General features: G+C 47.4%; 1 protein-coding gene across 4 annotated transcripts; it reads right to left on the bottom strand.

The window, feature by feature from the left end:
* Nucleotides 1-2111: 2111 nt before the first annotated feature.
* On the bottom strand, nucleotides 2112-21689 carry TSEN15 (tRNA splicing endonuclease subunit 15). Of its 4 annotated transcripts, none has more exons than XR_007890073.1 (6): nucleotides 21456-21689; nucleotides 20627-20708; nucleotides 19299-19434; nucleotides 9542-9813; nucleotides 4951-5165; nucleotides 2112-4647 (listed from the first exon to the last, which is right to left on the bottom strand). XR_007890073.1 is itself a non-coding variant. In XM_051625326.1 (4 exons), the coding sequence occupies exons 1-4, from the start codon at nucleotides 21684-21686 to the stop codon at nucleotides 9609-9611; spliced, it is 654 nt and encodes a 217-aa protein (XP_051481286.1). In that variant the 5' UTR covers nucleotides 21687-21689; the 3' UTR covers nucleotides 9305-9608. The 4 variants fall into 4 exon arrangements, 1 of the variants encoding a protein (XP_051481286.1); XR_007890074.1 differs by adding an exon at nucleotides 21025-21091 and having other exon boundaries at nucleotides 2112-5165; nucleotides 21456-21626; XR_007890072.1 differs by having other exon boundaries at nucleotides 2112-5165.
* Between the last annotated feature and the right edge of the window lie 411 nt (nucleotides 21690-22100).

Raw genomic sequence — 22100 nt, 5'->3', positions numbered from 1 at the left:
AAAATAAATAACTCTCAAGCTGCAAAAAAAAACCCAAAAAAATAATTTAAAAAAATGCCATGTCTCTTGCTCCCAGTCGTGTGTTTATTTTCCTGGGGAAATCTTTCTTGTATCTGCATCCTGGCCCTGGATAAGACACGGGCTGTGCAGTCCCTGCAAACAGCTGTGCAGCTCGGGGAGGCCTTTCCTGAAAGAAACACCCGAGTGCAATCAAGTTTCATGGCCTTGCCTTGTTAATGAACACGGCTTCGCCCCCCGGGGGCAAAAAAGCAGCAGGAAGAGGCAAAGCAGCTTTTGTGCGCTGTGGGAGGCGGGTTGCAGGGGGGTTTTCCTTGCAGAGGGGTTTTTTCCTTGCAGAGGGGTTTTTTCCTTGCAAGAGGGGCAGCAGCACAGAACTACTTAACCCCGGGTTGGTTTTGATCAGACATGTCTCACGGTGTCTGAAGGTTCTCGCAGGCACCTGTGGTGGACGCATGGTGGGACCTGGAGCTCTGCTGGGCAGGGCCTTTCCAAATCTCGCCCTGCTGAGTTCTCCCTCCTGGAGGACAAAGAATGAAGGTCTGCTGCTCACTCGGACACGCCTTGCACACAGATCTGAGGCTCTGGAGAAGACCGGTGGGAAGAGGTGTGCAGGACCACAGCAGCAAGTGGCTAGAAATGTTGTCAGGGGACAGCATGAGCAGTAAACAGCTGCTTCTGCCTCCTTCCCTTCAGTGGGGAGGAGGGTGAGGAATCCACCACCTCTCCCCCCCCCCACAGTGGTATTTTGCTGGGGTCTCCCACAGCAGCACTGGCCATGCTGCACCCCAGAGGTGTCACAACAGATGGTTCCTGGCTCCTGGGGCCCAGCAGTGGGACAGTCCCCATCGACACAGTGATGCCAAGGCAGAGAAAATCCTTCTGGGATTCAAATTCTGCCCCTGCCCATGTTGCAGACCTCACTGGCTATAACATTTAAGGGTTCTCAGGGCAAGAGAGAGGTTTTGAGGATATTTTTTGGCCCCGCAGCGTCACCATTACAGGGCTGGGGACAGCAGCAAAACAAGGGTAGGAAGAGGATGTGAAATTTTTATGGGATTACCCTAACCAGCCTGAGCCTCCAAACCAGAACAGCCAGTTCCTGAAGGCAAACAAACCGCACTATCTGAGCAGTCTCAGCTTCTAAAGCTGTAGCACAGACAAGTTAACCCCCGAAAGGTCTTTCCACAGGGGCCGGCTGGATTCGGGGAAGTTTCTCCTGCGCTATCCTGAAGGGACGATGCCATCCTGTGGCTGTTCGGAGACACTGACTTTCCCACACTGGTTCTCCTGCAGCCGCCACTTCGACTGCCCTTCCCTGCTGAAAGAGGGGCCCAGGGTTAGGAAGGACAAAGCAACCCCCTCCCAGAAACTGGAAATAAGGTGTCTCAGTTCCTTTCATCTCCCCTGCTCTTGGGTCTGATTCATCTTTGGGAGATGGCGTTTTGCCTCTGCACAGGAGAGCTGCTGGCAACCATCACACCTGCTGCTTTTGAGAGGACACTCTTACTGTCAGAGGGTCCTCCAGCCCCCGGCAGGGACCTTCCCCACGTCTGCACCATGTGCCCTCCAGCTGCACAACACAGTGAAACCTGCCCCTGCCTACAGGCAATGGGGAGAAATCCCCACAATTAAGAACCCTCACGGCTTTACCACGTGGCTCTCTTAGCACAAACCTTGCAGAACGTTTTCAAGTGCCACTTTCCTCTCCTCTCCCCCTTCCATTAGCTTCCTCCTCGCCCCAAACCAGGGCTTTGATTTCCTAATGCAGCTCGGATGAGTCTTTGCCTGCCCACCCACACCAGAGGCACAGCCCTGAAAGTCCTATGAAGAGTTTGGTACCCACCTTTGCGGGACCACTCTCTAGCTAGCTCTCCTCAGCCAGGTCCTAGCAACCACAGATCAGTGATTAGCTTTGCAGTAGTTAAATCCCAAAGAGACCACACAGTCCCCATCCCTCTTCTGGGGAGACTCCAAAGGTCCAGTTTTCACAGCCCCAGCTGGGGCCTGGGTATTGCTCCATCTTTTTTGAAAGGAAAGCTTAGTTTAAACGGGAAGAAAAATAATTCTGCCATTCAAAGCGAAACCAGAAATATTTTAAGAGCTTCTTTATTGGCAATTTTATTACTTCCCCCAAAGTCCAGGAAGGATTCTTTAAATGTATCACTCAGCTTAGCACTGGGACAGAAAAGGCCATTAAGACGTAAGACAATCATGTTCCAATCTACTCAGACAAGGAAGCCTTTGAGCAAGCGTCGTGTGGCGAGCTCACACAACTTCCCTGGCTGATCCAGAATTTCAGTATCTCAGGGATAGAAAAATAGCTCAGGAAAAGAAAACTCACCTTTGTGGCTGCCAGGAAAACAAACAAAAAAAAGCAGCCAAATGTGAAACCACACGCTGGAGGACCACCTGAAGACAGCCTGAAAGAAAAGCCTGAGGGGGAAGTGTACGGCGTCTGTTTAACTCAGAGATGGTCATTTCAGAGGTGGGGGACAAGCTGTATCATTGCAGCAGCACTAGCTACCATGTTAGTGAAAGGGCAGGAGGTGACAGGTGGGACAGTCACAGAGAGGATGTTGCTCATGGTCTGGAAGCAGCTCGCTGGGAAGCAGGATGGAGAGGCAGGCTTGGGGTGGCAAGCAGTGCCCCTACACCCACCCTGTTCTGGGCCTCACCCAGGAGCGTGAACATTAATTCCCTGGGTCTCCTTTGGGCTGGGGGGCAAGAAGAGACAAGTGAGGCAGCAGGATTTTAACCTGGAGAGAGGCAACGCTGGAGGCTGAGGAACCCCAACTACAGACCTCACCTGGGGTGACCAGCCTTGCCAGCAGCCTGGTGACCTTTCCCAAAGCTCAGTCAGACCTGGGAACGTGCTCCAGATGACGAGGAGACAGGAAAAGAGGAGCACAGACCAACACAGGGAGAGGTGGTAGTCTCAGAATAGCTCTCTCTGATGTAAATTAGGGGCGTGGTATTTTTTTTTTTTTAATGGCTTCAAATTTCATTTTTTTGCAGTCTGCAGTGGGCAGCACCAGAGAAGGAACAACCAGGAACCGGCAGCTTGGGCTTCGAGGAAGGACATTGTGCGTCAACACTTGTTTTATGTAAAGACAACAGAAGTTACATACATTGGATCAAGAGCTCCTGGTCGTGTTTAGGTGGCCTGAGAGGGGGTTGTGAGCCTGTGTGAGCGGGAAGAGCATGAGGGGAAGGGGCATCCATCATTTTTGGAAGGAACTGCCACGCGAGAGGGAGCGGCAAGAGGAATAAGGAGGAAGAGAAGGGCCCTGCAGGTCAGGGGATCTCCCGTCTGCAGAGCTGTGGACACCTGACACATCCCTGGCCCTTTTGGGCCATTTCCTGTGGTCCTGGAGCTGCCTTTTTCTTCCTGTCCAGGGCCAGGAGTGGCCAACGAAGTGCTTTCTTCAGTGGGTTCCCTGCTTGCCTCCTGTCCCGGGGCAGCCGTCAGGCAGGGGCTGCTCGGGCGTGTGGTGGGGCAGGGGTGGGCATGGACAGGCTGTGACCGGGGCGTGGTTCGGTGACCGACGGGTGATTCAGGAATCTGCGGAAGATTCTGGAGTCAGCTGAGCCCAGGATCGACCGATGAACCTGGCGATGGGAGATGCTGGGATCAGTGGACAAGCCTGGCAACAGCTGGTGTTTCCCTGATTCATTTCTGGTCCCGGGATCAAACACTGGAATATATTGGCGATCCTGAGACCCAAGTTCCTGGGCTCAACTGATGTTTCTGGGATCTGTGATTCTGGGCTCAATTGAGGTTCCTGGGACCCATTATTCTAGGATCAATTGATGTTCCTGGTATCGATGATTCCTTGTTCAATCGAGGCTCCTGGGATCAGTGATTCTGGGTTTGATTGAGGCTCCTGGTATCGATGACTTATATCCCTTGGATCCATGACTCTGGGTTTGACTGAGATTCCTGAAATTGATGATTCTGGTCGATTGATGTTCTTGAGATCAATGACTCTGGGCTCAATTGAGGTTCCTGGGATCTGTGATTCTGGGCTCAATTGAAGTTCCTGGGATCAGTGACTCTGGGCTCGATTGAGGTTCCTGGGATCGATGATTCTGGCATCATCAATTGATGTTCTTGAGATCGATGATTCTGGGCTCAACTGAAGCTCCTGGGATCAGTGACTCTGGGCTAGATTGAGGTTCCTGGGATCGATGATTCTGGCATCATCAATTGATAGTCTTGAGATCGATGATTCTGTGCTCGATTGAGGTTCCTGGGATCTGTGATTCTGGGGTCAATTGAAGATCCTGGGATCAGTGACTCTGGGCTTGATTCAGGTTCCTGGGATCGATGATTCTGGCATCATCAATTGATGTTCTTGAGATTAATGATTCTGGGCTAAATTGAAGCTCCTGGGATCAGTGACTCTGGGCTAGATTGAGGTTCCTGGGATCGATGATTCTGGCATCATCAATTGATAGTCTTGAGATCGATTATTCTGGGCTCGATTGAGGTTCCTGGGATCTGTGATTCTGGGGTCAATTGAAGATCCTGGGATCAATTGCTCTGGGCTAGATTGAGGTTCCTGGGATCGATGATTCTGCACTCGATTCCTGTAGGAATTCCTGTAGGAACCTCGGTTTATGATCCTGTAGGAAAACCTGAGCTCACTGGCCAGACAAGAAACACGGGGAGAAGCCAGTAGCTTCTAACAGTGGTGATGCAAAGAATAATTAACGAGATGACAAAGCACCAGAGCAATTACTCATGTCAGCGAGGTGCTGAGGACACAACACACAGCATGGGGCTAATCAGGAGCTGGAGCACTCATTAATTCACCCCAGCAAATGGGCTGGTTTGCTCAAGGGAGGGGCTGAGTTCAGGGCTCCTTGGTGGCACCAGAGTGGGAGGGAAAGAACATGGAAAAAGCATTGACTCCATGGGATACTCACAACAGAAGGTGCAGCTGCAGGTATTTTTGAAGAGTTAGGAAACCCTAGTTGCTCACAATTATATTTGTTTCTGCATAGGGGTTATTTGCCAGCCTGGCATTTGCTGTTGGTTGAAATAAAGTGGGATCCTGTGTGTTGCTTTGCTTGCTGGGAATCTGTAGCTGGGGGTGCTGAGGCAGGATCCACACCAGGGACGTGCCAAATTCTTCCCACTCCTGCAAAATCAGGGCAAGACAAAGTGTGACACAACAGATCACAGGGCAGTAAGGAAACTGCTGACAAGGCAAAGCAGGATGGAGGAGGAGGAGAAGAAAAGCACACCTGTAACAGAAGGGATGGAAAGGGCTGGAGTGTTAAGTGTTACTGTTTCAGCCTTGCAAAGTGGGATTTATCTACAGGATGATTAAAATGCAGTTAGAATATGAGTAAGGAAAGTCAAGGTGAAAGGGTTTGAGAGTGCTCAGTTAGTAGGGCCTGAATTTATCTCTGTTTATTTGCTTTGGCTAATGACTTCAGGAAGTATTGAACTATTGGGCTATAATGGAGGACTGGAACATCCCTTAGGACAGCAGGAGATTAACAGTCAACCCTTTTATATAAAGCAGGACTCACAGGCTAGTTGATAAGAGTTTAGATTCCTGAAAACTACTGGGACAACCTATTAAACACCTAATGCCTACAGACCTGCAGTACTAGTAGGAGGATTAATAAACGGAGACAGACTCTTTATGAGGAAAAAAAAAATGTTTTAAATTAAACAAAGAAAAAGATTTGTTGGTTTGCTGACCCAGAAAAAGAGGAAGATTGATACTGCTTGGCTTTAGTAGTGTTGCTGATACTTCAGCATTGTGTCCAAGCAAAAGGTCCCGTGGAAAATCCTGCCCAGCTTAAGAATGGGTTACAAGAAACCCTAGTGATTTCTGAACAACAAAACTGTTTTGTAGGGACACTGAGGGCCATTTTGTGGGGGACAGGATCCTGCTTAGGGTGCAGTTTGGAAGCAACACGCCTTTCCCTGGTGACTGCTGCCAGGCAGGAGTGCCTGGGCAGGGCCAGATCACCTGCTGAAGCTCCAGCATCCTTTGCTGGCCCAGCTGCTTCATGCTGAGCCCCCACACAAGCCACAAAGGTCCAGGGGGCTCCAGCAGGAGTTGGTCACTGCCCAAACACCTGCACATGCTTCTGCTTATTCAAGGCAGAGAAAGTTGGGGTAGCTGCTCAGTTCTGTCTGCTGCAGCACCTGTTTCTTGGCCACGTCGTGCTACCACAGCACCAAGTCTCACCATCAAATCCACACCAAAGCATCACTGTGCTTTTCTATCATTCTCTCCTCAGCAGGGAGGCTTCAATGCAAATATCTCCCTGAAGGAAGAAAAGACCTGAAATAATAACCTACTGGAAAATGATATCCTTTAAGATGTTAAAGCTTAACTTCTGCTGGTCAAGGGTGATCAGTAAAACAAATCAAGCTGTGCATGGCCAATAAAACTTGAAGAAAAGAAATGAAAAAGATGGCAACTCTTCTGTACTGAAATAAGAGGTGAATTTGCAAAGGTGTCAAGGCCCAGATGTCACAGCTCACACTTCCACAGATGTCTCACAAATCCTTAAAGGAGAGCCATGTTTTAATACTTTAGGCACAGCACCAAGACACTGTGGATTTAGGAATGTTAATGCACTACCACTTTGAACTGATACACTCCTAAGGGAAGTCCCTTCCCATCTTTATTCAGTGCCTGGAACACCAGAGGCTCTGGTCTGTGAGCTGTTGGCTTGACACAGAGAAATAATTCAGTGGAAGGTAAAAGAACAGCACAGCTGGCTCTGCACATATACAACAGCCCCTTGCTTACATTGTCATACATACAGGACAAACAGATATTATTTATTCTTCTTTTTTTTTCCCCTCAAAAATAAAGAACTGCCACAATCTAAGGAGGCTGGAAAAAGGCCTATATCATCATTTCTCAGTGGGACACATGGCAGAAACCAAAGCCTCCAGGCACAGACTCTCCAAGCTTTCTCAGCTTCTGAGGCTGGGTAAGCAGACTCCAGTGTACAGAAGAAGAGGTTCAAGTTATGCTCCTCCCTCTGTGCATAGAAACATTACAATGAAGGATAAAGCTAAGCATCAGTTATGCAGCAAACTGCAAAACAGCAGTTATTTCCCAGAAATTCAAGCAAATGCAAAATAATTTGCTTTTGGAGCTGAGCATGTGTCACTCAAATATAAATTTTGCAATGTGCAGCATTTGTTACAGCCTTCTTCACACACGACCAGCTCTTTTCCAGTACATTGGGGCTGAAGTATTTAGCAGTTTATATACCAAGGACAATTTACCTGGTGGTATGTAGCCTAGCAAAGTGTAAGATTTACTTTATGGAAGAAGCAGTAGAGTACATGAAATACCACTCTTAAGGTCAAACAAGCAGGTCAGGAGTCAGCACACAGATACCCTTTTAAGGCACGATGGCATCAGACCAAAATAAAACTACATTTTTTCTCCATGAGGGGAGCAAGGCTGAGAAAGAGAGAATTTTCCTTTGCCTTTCTCCATGACTGAAGCCCAGAGACCCACAGCCTGCCCTTGCTGTGTGGGGAAAAAGCAACCATTTTGTTTCTGACTGCATCAGAACGTGCACAGCCTCACGTCTGGCTTGTCCATTTCCCAAACAGATCGGGGTAGACACCCACACAGCTGTAACCCATCCAAGCTCAGCCTACACAGGATCAGGTTCATAGCTGAAAACAAAGCAAACCTGTCTTGAGCCAGCATTAGGTGCCAAAGCTCTCACCTCAGTGAGCCACAGCTCACGAGGGAGGAGCTACTTGTGTCATAATGCACAGCTGTGGAAATACTACAAATAAAAAGGTATTACAGTGTACAAGGGACAGTATCAGAGAGTTGCTCACGTGCTCCGAGTGTCTTCCTGGGTTAGTGAGGCTGCAACGGGCTCAGCAAAGGCCCTGGGTGTGCACAACAGCCTGCTCCCCACAGATTTAACAACTTCCCCAGGTCCCCTTGCTCCCCCTGGGTGATGGTGCTAATGGCAAAGCTGGCAGAAAATGTTTTCCCCTGTGCTCGAGGGTGTCACACAGAGCTTGAGGTGACAGTGCACCCTTCTGCCTGAGTTTGTTGGCAGAAACGGGAAGGGTGAGCGAGTGCTGCAAGCCCAGGAACATCCCCCAGAGGGCTGAAGTCAGAACAAGCCAGAAAAGTAGTTGCCTCCCTCACCCAGACTAAACACCTGCAAAACACTCATGGGATCAGCACCCAACACCTGACTTCACACTGGGTGGAAGGGCCTTCCTGCCCCTGGCTCTCCCTGCTAGAACATTCTGCCCCACAGCATTATTTGGCCAAGCTAGGTTCAAACTCTGCAACAGTAAAAAAATCCACTCCAGCCAAAGGGACAGCAAAGCTTAAATGGCCTTTCACTTCCACATCCTCTCACATTCTTATACCCATGCAAAAAAAAAAAAAAAAAAAAGAGTTCTTGTGCTTCAGGTTTTGAACGTGTGGTATTTGGCCACACAAATGTCACATGGATATTTTTGAACTCATGAAGCTGCTTCTGAGATGGTAATTGGTTGCCAAGAAGCTCTAAGTTTAACCTGAAGATTTCCATGTGAAAGAGATGGAAAATTCTTGTAGAAGAAACTAAAAGTCAGTTTTTTCCCCTCTTAACTTGCTCTTAGCAGGTAACAGCTAGTGTCCACTTGTAGCATAGAAGGTGGCATGCTTTGGTGACCAATATAAGCACACCCTGTTGTCTGCTCCTCTTCAGAGAGGATTCAGCCCTAACATCATGGTGAAGCACTAAGAGCACCCTTAAGCTATCTCATGGGGAACTCAAGGAGAGGGCAACTTCAGCACACTGGGAAGTGAATGCCAGGCACCATCCTTGGACAAATGCCCTGTGGTCTCTGGATCAGGACCTTCAGCACGGTGTGTGTTGAGCTACCTGGGAAATGCTGCCCTGGGTCAACCCTTCCAGTCATAACCTACCTCCCCATGAAGGGCTGGCCTCTGCTGGAAGGTTCCTCAGGTGGATCCAGAGAGCCCTCTTCACTAGTCTGCACATTATTCCAGCAGCCTCTAGTATTGCTATAGTTGCTATAGATATTACTATATATATATTGCTATTTCTCTGCACAGAAACATTTAAATAAGGTCTTTCTGTGGAAATGTCTCTTCTCCAAAAGCAGGGGAAAGAAGGTAAGTGTTCAGAAATGTAACCTGGGAGGTAGCACAAGCATTTCTGACATTGTTAAGACAAAGCCACTCTGTAAAATACAACGCCCTTATCTTAGTATCAGTACTCCTGCCTCAAGATTTACCTTTAATCAGTATTTACAATATGTGTAAGGATGTGTTTATTCTGTTATGTACCTCAATAGACACAAAAGAGAGACTAGCTTTGGAAACATCTCACAAGTATGCTTATTAGGCAGAAGCAATCTGTTTCAAAAGCATGACCCACTTCATACTTTAAACAGCATTTCATTCCAGTGCAGCTGCACAAGCCCCTGTTCTCTCTGAACAGATGCTTGATATGCAGGAGGCAGACTAACACACTGCTTACTTACATACATAAGTTCCTGGATTTGTTTAGGTTTGAGGACAGAAGTTCAAGAAGAGTCTGTTTGTCTTAAATCATTTGAAAAGCTTCTTTCTTTTCTTTCTCCACTGTTTATTGTCCACATCTTTGGTATCGTCAGGAGGATCTGGCATCACAAAGCCATCAGTCACTTTATAGTAGACTGTTGTGGAATCTGTCTCAACTATGGCCAAGGTAACTGACAGCGGGGTGTTTGGATCATCTGGTGGGAGAGATGCTTTCTCCAGGATCTCTCTTATCCTAGAAGAAGAAAGAATCAGTTAGAAAGGAGCCCACAACTACCTAACGATGGCACAAAGGTACAAGTGCACCATTTTTTATTCAGCCTGGTTTTGTTCAGCAAATTTATCTTCACTAAAGAAAGTATAATGTCTGTTCTAATAAAAATCCAAAGTCATGTAATCAAGCAACAAAATAATTAACAAACAACCTTCTAAGGAACACACTCAGTTACATACACCTCTGCTTTGCTTAGGTGTACTACTGTGCCTGTGCCTCATCCAGCCTGCAACTACCACAACCATAGCAATGGCAATCTCTAAATGGCCTTCTTTTCATTAGATTAAAGAAAATGAATCTGCCTAACTGAATAAAACACAGTGTTCAATTAGTGAACAAAATAATTAAGACTTGTTCCATTTGCAGAAATAAGTCTTACACAGTCTCTGTGCTACAGACCTCTGCCAGACTGCAGAAGACCCAGGAACTGAAGCCAGGTTTCTCTACCTCCCTGTCTAGACTAGAAGCCACAAGACTAATGTTCTCCTTCAAGACAGTCAACATAAACAATATCTTCCTTAAAAATTCAAGACAAAGTTATGCAATTTTTCCTCTTCAGCTTATTTGAAGAGCAACATGCCAGTCGCGTTTCAGTTCAGAGCCGAGGACAACACTGGTTCCTGGAGTCCTTGTATTACTGCTCCAACAGGGGAGCAAGTTTTGTAGGAGCACAGTGCCCAGGGGCAGAACAGAACCACTCCCCATAGCAAGTGTTGGGGTGCAAGAGGGCTTGGCTGGGATTGCCACGACAGGTTATGCCCTAGGGAGAGGTGAGCTGGGCAGTGGGGAAAAATTGCCCCTGGCTTCATGTGCCCCTGAGATCCCAGCCCCTAGAAAACATGCTTCTCTGAAGCTGGGCACTCTAGTTGAAAGACACATGAGCTTTGAAACTTTAATCAGCATCTTCCTTCAGAACCTCTTTGATCCTGTAATAAAAGCCAAATGGAAAGCAGCAGAGAATAAGCAGCAGTCTGGAAAGCCTCTGCTATTAAAAGCCCGTGACCCTCTTCAGCATGGGTCTGCATTCTGAGCTGTTCATCACTCAGCTTGGCTAAACTCAGTCGTGCCTTTTCTTCTGCTCTCACCACTGGTCCATATATCATTGAAGGCAATTTGACATAGTCATTTCATGCAACAGAGACACTAAGGCTGTGAAAAGCCACATTCTGCTTCTCCTACTATCAGCACACGCTGTAACAAGAGAACAGCTAAGAAAAGAGATACTGCACAGGCCACTGGCAGAGAGGGACACCCACAAAAGACTCATAATCCAAGCAATGAAGCAATGCCTCAAGCATGGCAACACCTTCCAGGGAAAGCACCACCTAGTGCAAGGGGTTGGTGCCTGCTGGGGCTGCACCACTAAGTACCCAGGGAATCACAGAATGGAATCACCAAATTGTTTTGGTTGGAAAAGACCTTTAAGATCATCGAGTCCAACTGTTCACCCAGCACTGCCAAGGCCACCACTAAATCATGTCCCTCAGCACCACGTCTACACAGCTTTGAAATCCCTCCAGGGATGGGGACTCCACCATTGCCCTGGGCAGCCTGTGCCAGGGCCTGACAACCCTCTCAGGGAAGAAATTCTTCATAATATCCAATCTAACTGCAGGTGCCCAAGCAGACACCAGAACTGCAGCACAGTAAAGGGCTCTACCTCTGTGGAGACACTGGACCTTCTGCTCTGGTCACCACCTCCAGCCTCTCTTTAGGGATACCTCCATCACTGCAATGTCTTGCCATCACTCTGGCAGGTGAGGAAGACCTAGGAGAGGATTCCAGATGTCCTTCCAGACATGCTAAACATGCACAGAGCAAGAATCCACTTGTCACACCGCAGTAGCTCGTGACTGGAGGGAGCTTGGAATAAGTTGACAATGGTGAAGTCAGGCTATTGGGAACTGCCCACTGTTAGTCTCTCTCTTTCACCTGAGAACATGAAATAGAAATAACAATAAAAAGCCAAATAAATGGGCCACCTATGTGTTGGGACCTGTATTGCGTATGGACAGTCCCATAGCTGGAAGCAGAGTCAGGCAGTGGCCTGTATTCACCTGTCAGCCAGGCCAGCAGTTCCTTCATGTTTTCTTTAGTAACTGTCACTGTTTCTCTTCCTGCTCTATTATGTGGGTGGATGTAACAGTGAGGCCTTTGATCTAGAATTCCCATCACTCAGTTTCTCCTTATACTGTCTAGCACAGATCCCTGAACCTTCATCCCCCCATATTTAGCACTTAGGCTAAAAAGATCCACCATAATCCCAAAAAGTGGCCAGGTCCTGACAACAGGTTAAAGACATTTCTTTGCATCCCTTACTTAGCCAGGAGACTTGAGTTTCAGGCTTTATGTAAAGAGCACAGAGACATGCCATGGCCTCAGGATGATCTGCTAACACTGCTGGCCACTGACCCCAGCTCCTTCCACTGCACGTGGGGAATCAGCCTCTATCACTGTGAAGAATCACAACTACAAATGCAAGGCTCTCCTCTTCCCTCTTTTCTCAAGGGAGGCAGCCCCAAGACAAGAGCTCTCATTCATGCATACCACAACCAGCCATCATGCAACACAGCACATCTGTGGATCAGTGAGAGGGCATCTTCTAAAAGAATAAGCTTTGGAATCCAGGAAGTCTGTATCAGATGCCTGTGTTTCCTCTCCTCCCCTGAAGGCATCACTGTCGGCCCCTGCATCCAGCATGTTCATAAAGTTTCTCTGCCACAGCAGACATTTCAAAGAAGGAGCAAGAGAACATCTGGATTTGAGCTGATTAGACTGCACTTGCTACCTGCCAAACAAAAAGATTCGATACTGCAGGAAAGGTGTAGGTTTTTTAATTCTTGTGATGTATCTAACACTGTCTGTGAACAAAAGAAAAGAAAAAAAAAAAGCCCTGGCCTTTTGAAATTCCAAGGAATGTGCGTTTGATCTCCTAAACAAGCAAGAAGCCTTTCTTTCAAGGCTCTAGGCTGCCCATCTCCCACAACAGCTGCATTCAAGGACTAACATGAAGTCCCACACAAGCAGCCCATATGTAACACCTCCCCCCAGCACTGCCGGGCTGACTTCCTTTCCTAAGCTACGGGTCACAGATAAGTTCCTCAATCACCAGCACATCTGCTACACCACACACATGATGGCAGTGACAGAAGATGGCTTTTGCTGAATGCTTCTGCAAGTGTCAAATATTAGAAGCCCCTGGAACAGGACATTTCAATACAGCCAGTACTTTGGCATACTCCACCAACAGTCTTGATAACTTCCACTCATCAGCACCCTGACCAGCCTTTTCCTCACAAGTCATAACATTGTTAGGACACATTCTGCAAACATTGTTCCCAGTGATATCAAGGGATCCACAATGACTCTTTTTTTGGTTTCCCAGCCTTTGCAGGCCATGCTCCAACAACATGAACCCTAAAGCAGCCCTGGCATGGACTGGCTCCACCTGGGCTCTTCTCAAAAGGCATCCAGGTATGCCCTCTCCACTGGCTAGACATCAGGTTTCAAGCAGAATGTAGAGGCTTAACACGAGAAAAGGTGCAGCTGAGAGAGAAACAGTTAATACTATTCTGCAGTGTCTGAATAAAAGCTTAGCATGTTCTCAATATGTATTTCATGTAAAGCCAGTATTGGAAGACTGCACCATTTCACCTGGTCCTCCCCTGAAGGACACTGTACAGCACTCAGTCCATCTGCAGGCTCAGCTGGGTTCATCACCTCAGACTTGCTGATCCACAGGCTCAGCCTGGCCAGAAAGAAGCAGGACAATCAACCCTACACATGCTGCCTTCTTGGGACTGATGCCAAGGACTACCTGGTAAAAAATAAAAGGCATCTTGAGCCCCAGGAGAGCTCACAGAACAATCAAGCACTGCTGGATGCACAGTGGGAAGTCTGTGAGCTAAAATACCCTGCAGTCACTCCCCTCCTTCTCTTCCCATCCCAAGGAAGAAAAGCCATTGAATGTCAAAACAGGCAACACTGGAGCTTTCTGCTTCCCACATAAAAAGGTAGTCTTGAACAAAGGCACTGTGAAGGGAAAATAACATACATGAGGTCGGGGACACCACAAGGAAGTGTCCCATACATAAAAAAGATTAAATATTTTATTTGAGTAAGAATCCTCCTGTGCTCCAGATAGTACAGTCCAAAGTTTTCAGAATAACTTGAAAACTTGTCTCTAAAAACTTCCTGTCTGCATGCTCAGTGCCAGCTGGGATCTGCTCCCACCCAGCCAAACACAAGCAGGATGAAGCCCTCAGTTTCCACCTAGGAAGCAACCTCACATTCACCTGGCACTGCTGGAGATGAAAAGGATTTAATCTCAACTGTACAAAAGAGACACTGTTATACAAAAGCAAGAGCTGGAATTTCTAAAGCCCTTTGCACGAGAAAAGGGGCTTTAGAAAAGGCTTTCTAGATACCTACAAACTGCAGTCAGTAGGGATTACTATTTTCCTACTGGAGAATTAGCCATAAAAGCAGGTTTAACTTACTTAACATCAGGCAAGGAACACTGCAGCTAAGGTATCAGCACTATGAATGTTGTCCTGCACCTGCCTGTATGGCTGCATTATAACCAAACAGCAACAGTGAAGTTACCTGGTTCTGTAACTGCCACAATTAATGGCTTAAAAATAAAGCAAAACCCAACAACAAAACAAAACCAAGAAAAACATACAACATCCATCCAAATAAATGGGGAATTTTCCATCTTTCCCTCATCCTAATTTTCTATGAACAAAAGACTGTTGTGCTAGGTAGGCCTTCAGCACACATCAGAAATACGTGCTGTCTTTCCTAAGGACCTGCTCCTAATGAAATAACATTGCTCTTTTCCCTCTGGGGAAAGAAACAGGTATAGGACTTGGAGAACTTCAGGCAACTGTGACTGTCCAAAAACTAAAAGAGAATGGAATCATAAAGCAAAGAGAACATGGGCAGAAAGCTTAGTGGCAAAGAGTATTTCAGTGATGGGTCCCATGCAAGTACCTCTGAGAAGCAGTTTTATGGAGGCTGCATAGTGCTGCATTGAGCTGAAATGAAACTCCTGCCTTCCCTACCATAAAAGCCAAAGGCTTTCAATCTGCCCTTTGTGCTTGGATGAATAATTCATTGCAGGCTTGGCCAGGCCCAGCAGCTCCCTCCCCTCCATGCAAGGCAGGGCTGGAGAGTCGACACAAGTTGGTCTCTGTAGCACTGCAAAGGTGGTTAGTCTGCATCTGAGCACACTGTTCTACCACACTCATCCAGACAGGCCCTGTGAAAGGAGAACCAAACCAGAGGAAATCTCCCACAAAGCTCCACACCTCGAATTTAGCCAGCACTACAGAAAAAAACCAACCCCACAGCACAGCTCAGTGTCAGGAACGCAGCTCCAGACATCGCTGCAGAGCTTCAAACACATGGCAAGAAGCACATGGTGGTGGTGGGAGGTGTAAGTGGACACCACTGTTTCTTGGGATTTGTTTCCAAATGACAGGAATGTGAAATGCTAGGAGAGACTTGTGGTAAAAAAAAATAATAATAAAAAATCAAACTAAAGAAAACACCATATGCCTCACTGGTCCGGAAAAGGAATCGAAACCCCAAGGAATATAAAGTCCTTTTTTCCATGGAAGTTGCAAAAAAGAAAACAAGACAAATTATGCAAAAGGAAGGATTCAGAATTCAGCAAAGTGGTACAAGATAGACCAAGTACAGGATGTTCGCTCCTAGTACTGCATAACCAACTATGAGCCACACCAATCACTTTTAAACTCTTAATAAAGAGTTTGCGTTCAGAGGCCATTAATTACATTTTCAATATGTGATTTGCTGTAGGAATAAACTCAAACAACACTTCCAGCAGAAGAGCCTCTGACAAGACTGTGAGGAGGGTGCAAGGTAAGGAGCACATCACACTTCCAGCCCATTTAAAAATAACAGTGCTTCTGTTATTACAAGGAAAACCACTTCAGATTAGAGGAAGATCTACTTCAAAACTACAGATTTGGAAAAGCATAGATCACTTCCAGGCCTCAGATTTGCTTCTAAGGGGGCTTATCAGCTTTACAAGGAAACATTTATGTATTCTTTTTCCAAAACCTACCATTGTAGCAAAATAACCCCTTCATAAAGCAAACTTTGCAGCCTCCATAACCTCCTGCAACTGACTTCATCCTTCATTTCCAGCACTTGCACACAAAACCAAATGTGGCTGTGACATATCATTTAATTTGACAGTTTATTTAGCAACATTTTGCTTAGAGAATGTTATTTGTCTAGGACAGATAGCACGTAATTCCATTAGATTCAGCATCTAACTCCCTGGTCCTTGGAAGGATCAAGGCTTTCAACACTATCTAGAAAATCAACATCAGCTCTTTGAGCTTGGTTAATGAAGCCATTTCTGCCAGCTCTGAAGCAGGACTACCTGTATTTAACTGCCTTGTCCACTTTGGGGAGCCACAATTATGGAATGTGGAGCCTTACCCTGGCAGGGCAGGCCGACCAGCTTCTATCCAGCTGGTTGTGGAAGTGGACAGTGAGCTTAGTAAGCAGACAGCTTTTGCTTTAAGCAGTCAACTGTCATACATAAACTGGACATGATGAAATCTTATAATAAGCTAAAAAACATTGAGCAGATTTTTGTGTGTGTAGGGCACTTATATTTACCATTTGCTTAGGTGTTTTGCTGGTCATTTCCACACCAACCTCACTATTTTTAAGGACACACTCAAGCAGAAATCTTCATGAGACACTTGGGAGGCCAGAGCCTGGCTGAGGTGGCTTTGAGAGGAAAACCACCCCTGCAGCCCCTACCCCAGGCCTTACTGGTTAAGCAGGGACATGCTGCCCATAAATGCCCATAAATGCTGTCATTTGCTACCTGCTTTTGCAGCTAGCACGTTTTCAGGCCTGGCAATGAGGGGAGAACATTTTCACCTTCCCAGTTCCCTCCAATGGCTGGCTTTCAGCATTAAGTGAGCTGCACTTGGACCTCTTCCTCTCCCTTGAGCAAGCAACACAAAAATCCAAAGCTCTGCTCTGGACAAAACAGCAAAGCTGCTAAGTGCAAAAAGCTTTCCTATTTACCTACAGCTTGGCAAGTCAAGTGAGAAAATACTGTTTCAGGCAACAGATACCAAACGAGCCATCTGCTATCAACCATCACAACAACAAAGTCCTCATCACCATCAGAAGAATGAGGCAGTAGTGCTGTAATTTTGTCTCCAGCTCCTTCTGTAAGTTGCCTTTTTAACAGCCCTCTACGCTCTGTAACTTTTGAGCTATAGTTGTTGTCTGTGCCCTCTGTTTTTCACCTGCTCTTCTGGCAAAGCAGCTGAGGAGTTGATGCTGCCCAAAAGAAGCCAGTCCAGGCCCCTCTGACCAGTGGTGACCTGCTAATGAAATGCCAAGCATGCAGATGCACGTTCAATAACACAAACCCAAGCACAGACAATCCTCCAGCCTGACAACATCGACGGGCATCGAGCACATACAGGTTTAACAGACTCACCCAGCACTACAGCCCAATATTCAGCTGGTTTTAGTGACAACAGGCTCTGTGTAGTTGCTCTGTAGCAAAACCAAGTCACAAACTGTGCTTTTAATCAATGTGACGCATTCAGTCTTTGCTGCTCTAACACACATCCTCCCAGTAACGGATTCCACCCGCACTGGTGCCAGGAGCAGAGCAAACAGCATCACCACAGTACAAACAAGAGCAGAGGCTCCAAATGAAAAGCTCCAATGCAACAGTAAAAGATAGGACTTACATGCAGCCCAGTACCTCACTGTCATTAAAAGCCCATCAGAACATACTTGCTGGCATCGATCCAACGCCAGGAATCAAAGTTTCCAACCCAGGTGGAAACCTACTACATTCAACAAGCACAACAACTCAGCACATTGGCTTAACTTCTCCAAGATCCTATATCCTAATTCACTGCCTTCAATTCCCACCTAAAATGCAGCTCCCACTTGGAATAGCAGTGTGCCCCTTTCACTCACATCCAGTGATCTGCTTCTTGAAGACAGACCAAATGACACTCAGTATTTCATCCTGCCAGACCCCTCAGCACCTTGCACCTTTCCTCTGCTGTGGACATCACACTCTACTTCTCTGTAAGACCAAGCTCACACGAGCGAGTGATCAATATTTCCAAATGGAAGACTCTTTTTCAGCATGTAGATAGTACTAAAATCCATCAACATCCAATAAACCATCTTCTTCCCTCTCAGAAAAAAATAAATACACTCTTAGGAAAACACCTAGCAGAATTACAACGGAAGTCTGTCTGCAAGAGACCAATCTGTCACTTCCAAAACCTAAAAAAAAAACCCCAACCAACAAATAAAACCCACAGCATGTCTAAAACATCATTCCTAGAGCACACACATCTCTTAAGAGCAAGTCATTAGCTACCTACTGCTGTGTCAGGCTGCTGCCCACAGAGCAAGAGGAAACAGCAAACATGAGGAAGATCTGCAAAGCCAGTCCTGAGCACTCCTGGCAAGAGCAGGAACAGAAGAAATTGGGAAATGCACGACCATAAGATGCAGCTGCAATGGCTCAGGACATCCTAGGAAAGAATGGCAAATACCAACAAGGGAAAGTGGCCATTATCAGAGAGTAAATCATAAATCGTACTGTGTGTTTGAGGCTGCTCTAGGGCCCAGTTAAAAGATACTGTAAAATTACTGAAGCAGAATTTGTCTAGGCTGCCAATATCTGTAAGATCACAAAATCCTAGCTGTGCTGTCCTCCACTTGAGAATTACTTAGTCTTGCACACACAAGGGAAGTGTGTGCAAGCTCAATGGACATCAGACTCTGGGTGAGTAAAGGGAGCTTCTGGTTGAAAGCAGTAAAATCACCCTTCCAAAACAAAAGCAAACCAAACACACCAGGCTTATCCATAAGATTCAACCATTTAAAGAAAAGTTTCTTCTCAGACAAGTCTGAGAGGATTTCTTTCCTCATAGATACTTTAAAGCCCAGTGACACAACAAGTATTGCTAGATTTCCCAGGCTACAAAAAAGCAGCACAAGAATGTTCAAAATACAAGCTGTGACGGTCTTGTGTTCTAACCCTGTCTCTCAAGCACATACTTTGATACCCACTGTTATCTCCTACAGCACTTGCAACTCCTAAACAACACAAAGTGTTTATCAGCAGCAGAAGTCAGTCGCTGTGGGAAGCTGACATCAAAGGTGAACCACTTTCAAGGAGGGAGAAGCAGAGACTGTAGCTTCAGAAATCAAAGAAATCTCAACTTTGCATGTAAGTTTGCAGCACCCAAAGTAACTCTGCTCACAGGCTGAGATACCACTTCCCTCTGGTACTCCTTTGTTTCTTCCCCCTTCCCCTCTTGACCAAGTCATCAGCAGCCTGTTATATATCTGCTTCTCATTTTCCCTTACTGGTAACAGGAACTAAACACTGACCCCATTCTCACCTCTCATGGCTCAAGGAGACGTGCACAGGTACTGGCACCATCACTTGGAGACCTTCACCTTCTTTCTCACGTGCGTGCAAACACACAAGCTGCAGTTCTGCTACCCCAACATGCTTCACTTCATACCAGTTTCTCCCTAGAAGGGTTGAGCATTGGTGAGAAGGAACACAAGACAAGTTTTAATCATTCAGATAGCAAATCTGGTGTTTAAGCTACGTCTCAGGTTCTGTTTTCCCTCCCTCTCCTCCCCCATTCAACTGCCAAGTTCCAAACAATCCTGCTGCAAAACCCACAGGAGCAGGACTAACCTGCTGACTCCAGAGCTACATGGACCGACAGTGAAGAGGGACCTGTCTGACAAAGCTCTATGTTTCAAAAAGGCAACAACAAAAAAAAAAGACAAGAAAACCCCACGTCATCTGCAGCATAAAACTGTCATTCAAATTTGAATTGTATCAGTACCCTAAACTGTGAGGGAGGAGGTGCTAAAAAGCATGATTATTGATGACAGCCAGTTCTTCCCTTCTGCTTGAAGGGATAAGGCTACAAGTTTTTGGTGCAGAACTACAGGAGCCTTCTCTTCAGGCCCACTAAGGCGTTTCCTTCAGAGGTGTAACAGTAACAGACACAGTGCTTTCTGGCCTGTGCAATCCCTCCCTTCTCTGACCCTGAGAACCACCAGCCTCCAAGATAAACTGCAGTGTTTTTATTGGGCTGGCTGGCTGCCTACACAGTTTCTTTTCAATAAAGACAACCTGGGAGAATCCTAGGCAGAAGTCATTTTACATATATATATATATATATATATGAAGTCTGCTCCACTCTTACAAGACAGCAGATGACTACGCTGCATCTGTCATAAATACTGACACCAGACTTCCAAATTGTCTTCTTTCCTATTAGGCATTCTGCCCTTTCCAGAAAGCAGCATCCTAATCAGACCACACATCAGCCATTTGCTACATGGTAATCAGTAACTTTTAGACATTAATTTACAAATGAGGACTCTAATACCAGCACAACCACTGAGCTTGTAACTTCTCCTTTCTACGTTCCTTTTCCTTCCCCTTTTGCTTTTATTCCACATCAAGTGTCTTTGCCCTGGAACATCTGCACCTGTAAGTGGTGGATGAAAAGGGCCTTTATCTTCATGAAGGCTCCACGGAGGCACAGGATAGGAAATAACCACTGTTTCTTAAGGAGCCATCACTGCATAAAGTTTCAAAAGGAACACCAAGGGCTAGGGAAGGCCCTGCTAGCACCTGCTAATACCACCTAGAGGCAAATGCACTTGTTGGGATGTCTACCCAGTCATTTCCTTGAATTACCTTCCAAGAGGTCCAGGTATACCACAAAGGCAGCATAGATTTGAGTGCTGTCAGATATCTCGAGGGACATCATTTCTGTGAGCTGAAACCCAAAAAGTAACGTTGGTGAAGGAAAGCAGAAGTTGTATCAAGATTGCACACACCAAACCTAGAACCTGTGAAGCTACTTAAGCCTCTGAAGCCTGAAACCAGTTTTAAGGACTAACAGGTGACTAAAAAAGATTAATTTCTAAATTCTTTTCCTGGCTGGTTATTGCCGATTATGCTGACAGTATCTTAAGAGCTCTTTTTTTCCCCACATTCCCCCTATTTTGGTGCTCAAACAAGCCAAATAAACGAGGGATCACGACTATTTCTGGAACAGATCTAGCTCTGTGGAGAAGGGCTATGAATCTTACCTGTTTCTGGTGCAGCACATCAACACACCACCAGGGCCAAATGAAACACCTCCGTGTTTCCAGTAGACTAAAAATTAAGACGAGAGTCAAGGTTTGAGACTCTGAATGTTCCAGCCCGGGGGGTTTAAAGGTTTATAAAGTCCTTTCCTAATAAAAGCAGCATTCCCTAAGGACTCCATGGGCTCTCCTCGCCCGCCGGGAGAGCAGCCCTCTCAACAGGCCCAAGAGAAACACACACCTTACATCCCCATCATCCCAATCCCCCCTTCTCGGGGGTGGGGAAGCGAGACCCCACTTCCCCAACCCCTCGACCTCGGGGGAATCCTGCCAGAGACCGGGCGGGATAACGGGAACCCCTCGGCACGACCGAGGGACCCTCAGCGAGCGGGCAGGGAAGGATGAAGGATCCCCCCCCCCCCGCCCAGGCCTACCGTGGGGTGAGTCGCCATCCAGTTGCCGCCAGCTCCCTCTGCCCAGCCGGCCTGGGGCCCGGTGGCGGCCTCGGTGGCCCTGGAGGTGGCCCTGGTGTCCCTGGAGGTGGTCCCGGTGGTCCCGGTGGCCCTGGAGGTGGCCCTGGTGTCCCTGGAGGTGGTCCCGGTGGTCCCGGTGTCCCCGGAGCTGCCCCCCGGGCCCCGGCCCGTCCCCGCCGCCGCCGCCGCCATCACCTCCCCCCCCCGGTGTAACGCGGCTTCGCTCCGGGCGGTGCCACGTACCCGAGCGCTCCCCCGGCAACCGCGGCGCCACGGACCGTTCCGCCCGCCCGCCGTGCCCCGGGAGGAGCGGGAGCTGGTCCGAGCGAGCCGGCCTGCAGGCCCTGCCTCTGGCCTCTGAGGGCTTCTTTGGCCGGCAGGCTCGGGGGTTGCGAGTAACCGAGGCAGGCAGCGGGAGGAGGTCAGCGAGAGAGCCCGGCCTGGCTGCCCGGAGCTGGGAGGCCGGGGAGGTGTGAGGCCAGGGAGGGAGGTGTGGAGCTCCCAGGCCAGGGAGGTGTGAGGCCAGGGAGGTGTGGAGCTCTGAAGGTGTGGAGCTGTGAGGCCAGGGAGGTGTGGAGCTGTGAGGCCAGGGAGGTGTGGAGCTGT

This window comes from Apus apus, chromosome 7 (genome assembly GCF_020740795.1).
Source record: "Apus apus isolate bApuApu2 chromosome 7, bApuApu2.pri.cur, whole genome shotgun sequence".
NCBI classification, from domain to species: domain Eukaryota; kingdom Metazoa; phylum Chordata; class Aves; order Apodiformes; family Apodidae; genus Apus; species Apus apus.
The sequence above is the reverse complement of the archived record's forward strand: the minus strand, read 5'-3'. Positions and strand labels throughout refer to the sequence as shown.

What these genes read in the sequence shown, in the direction of transcription:
- TSEN15 (XM_051625326.1), bottom strand. Translation starts at nt 21,686, where the DNA reads ATGGCGGCGGCGGCGGCGGGGACGGGCCGGGGCCCGGGGGGCAGCTCC. An exon ending in ATACCTGGACCTCTTGGAAG is followed by an intron (nt 19,435 to 20,626) that starts GTAATTCAAGGA and finishes CAACCCTTCTAG; the next exon opens with GGAGAAACTGGTATGAAGTG. An exon ending in GTCTCCTTGAGCCATGAGAG is followed by an intron (nt 9,814 to 19,298) that starts GTGAGAATGGGG and finishes TTCTTCTTCTAG; the next exon opens with GATAAGAGAGATCCTGGAGA.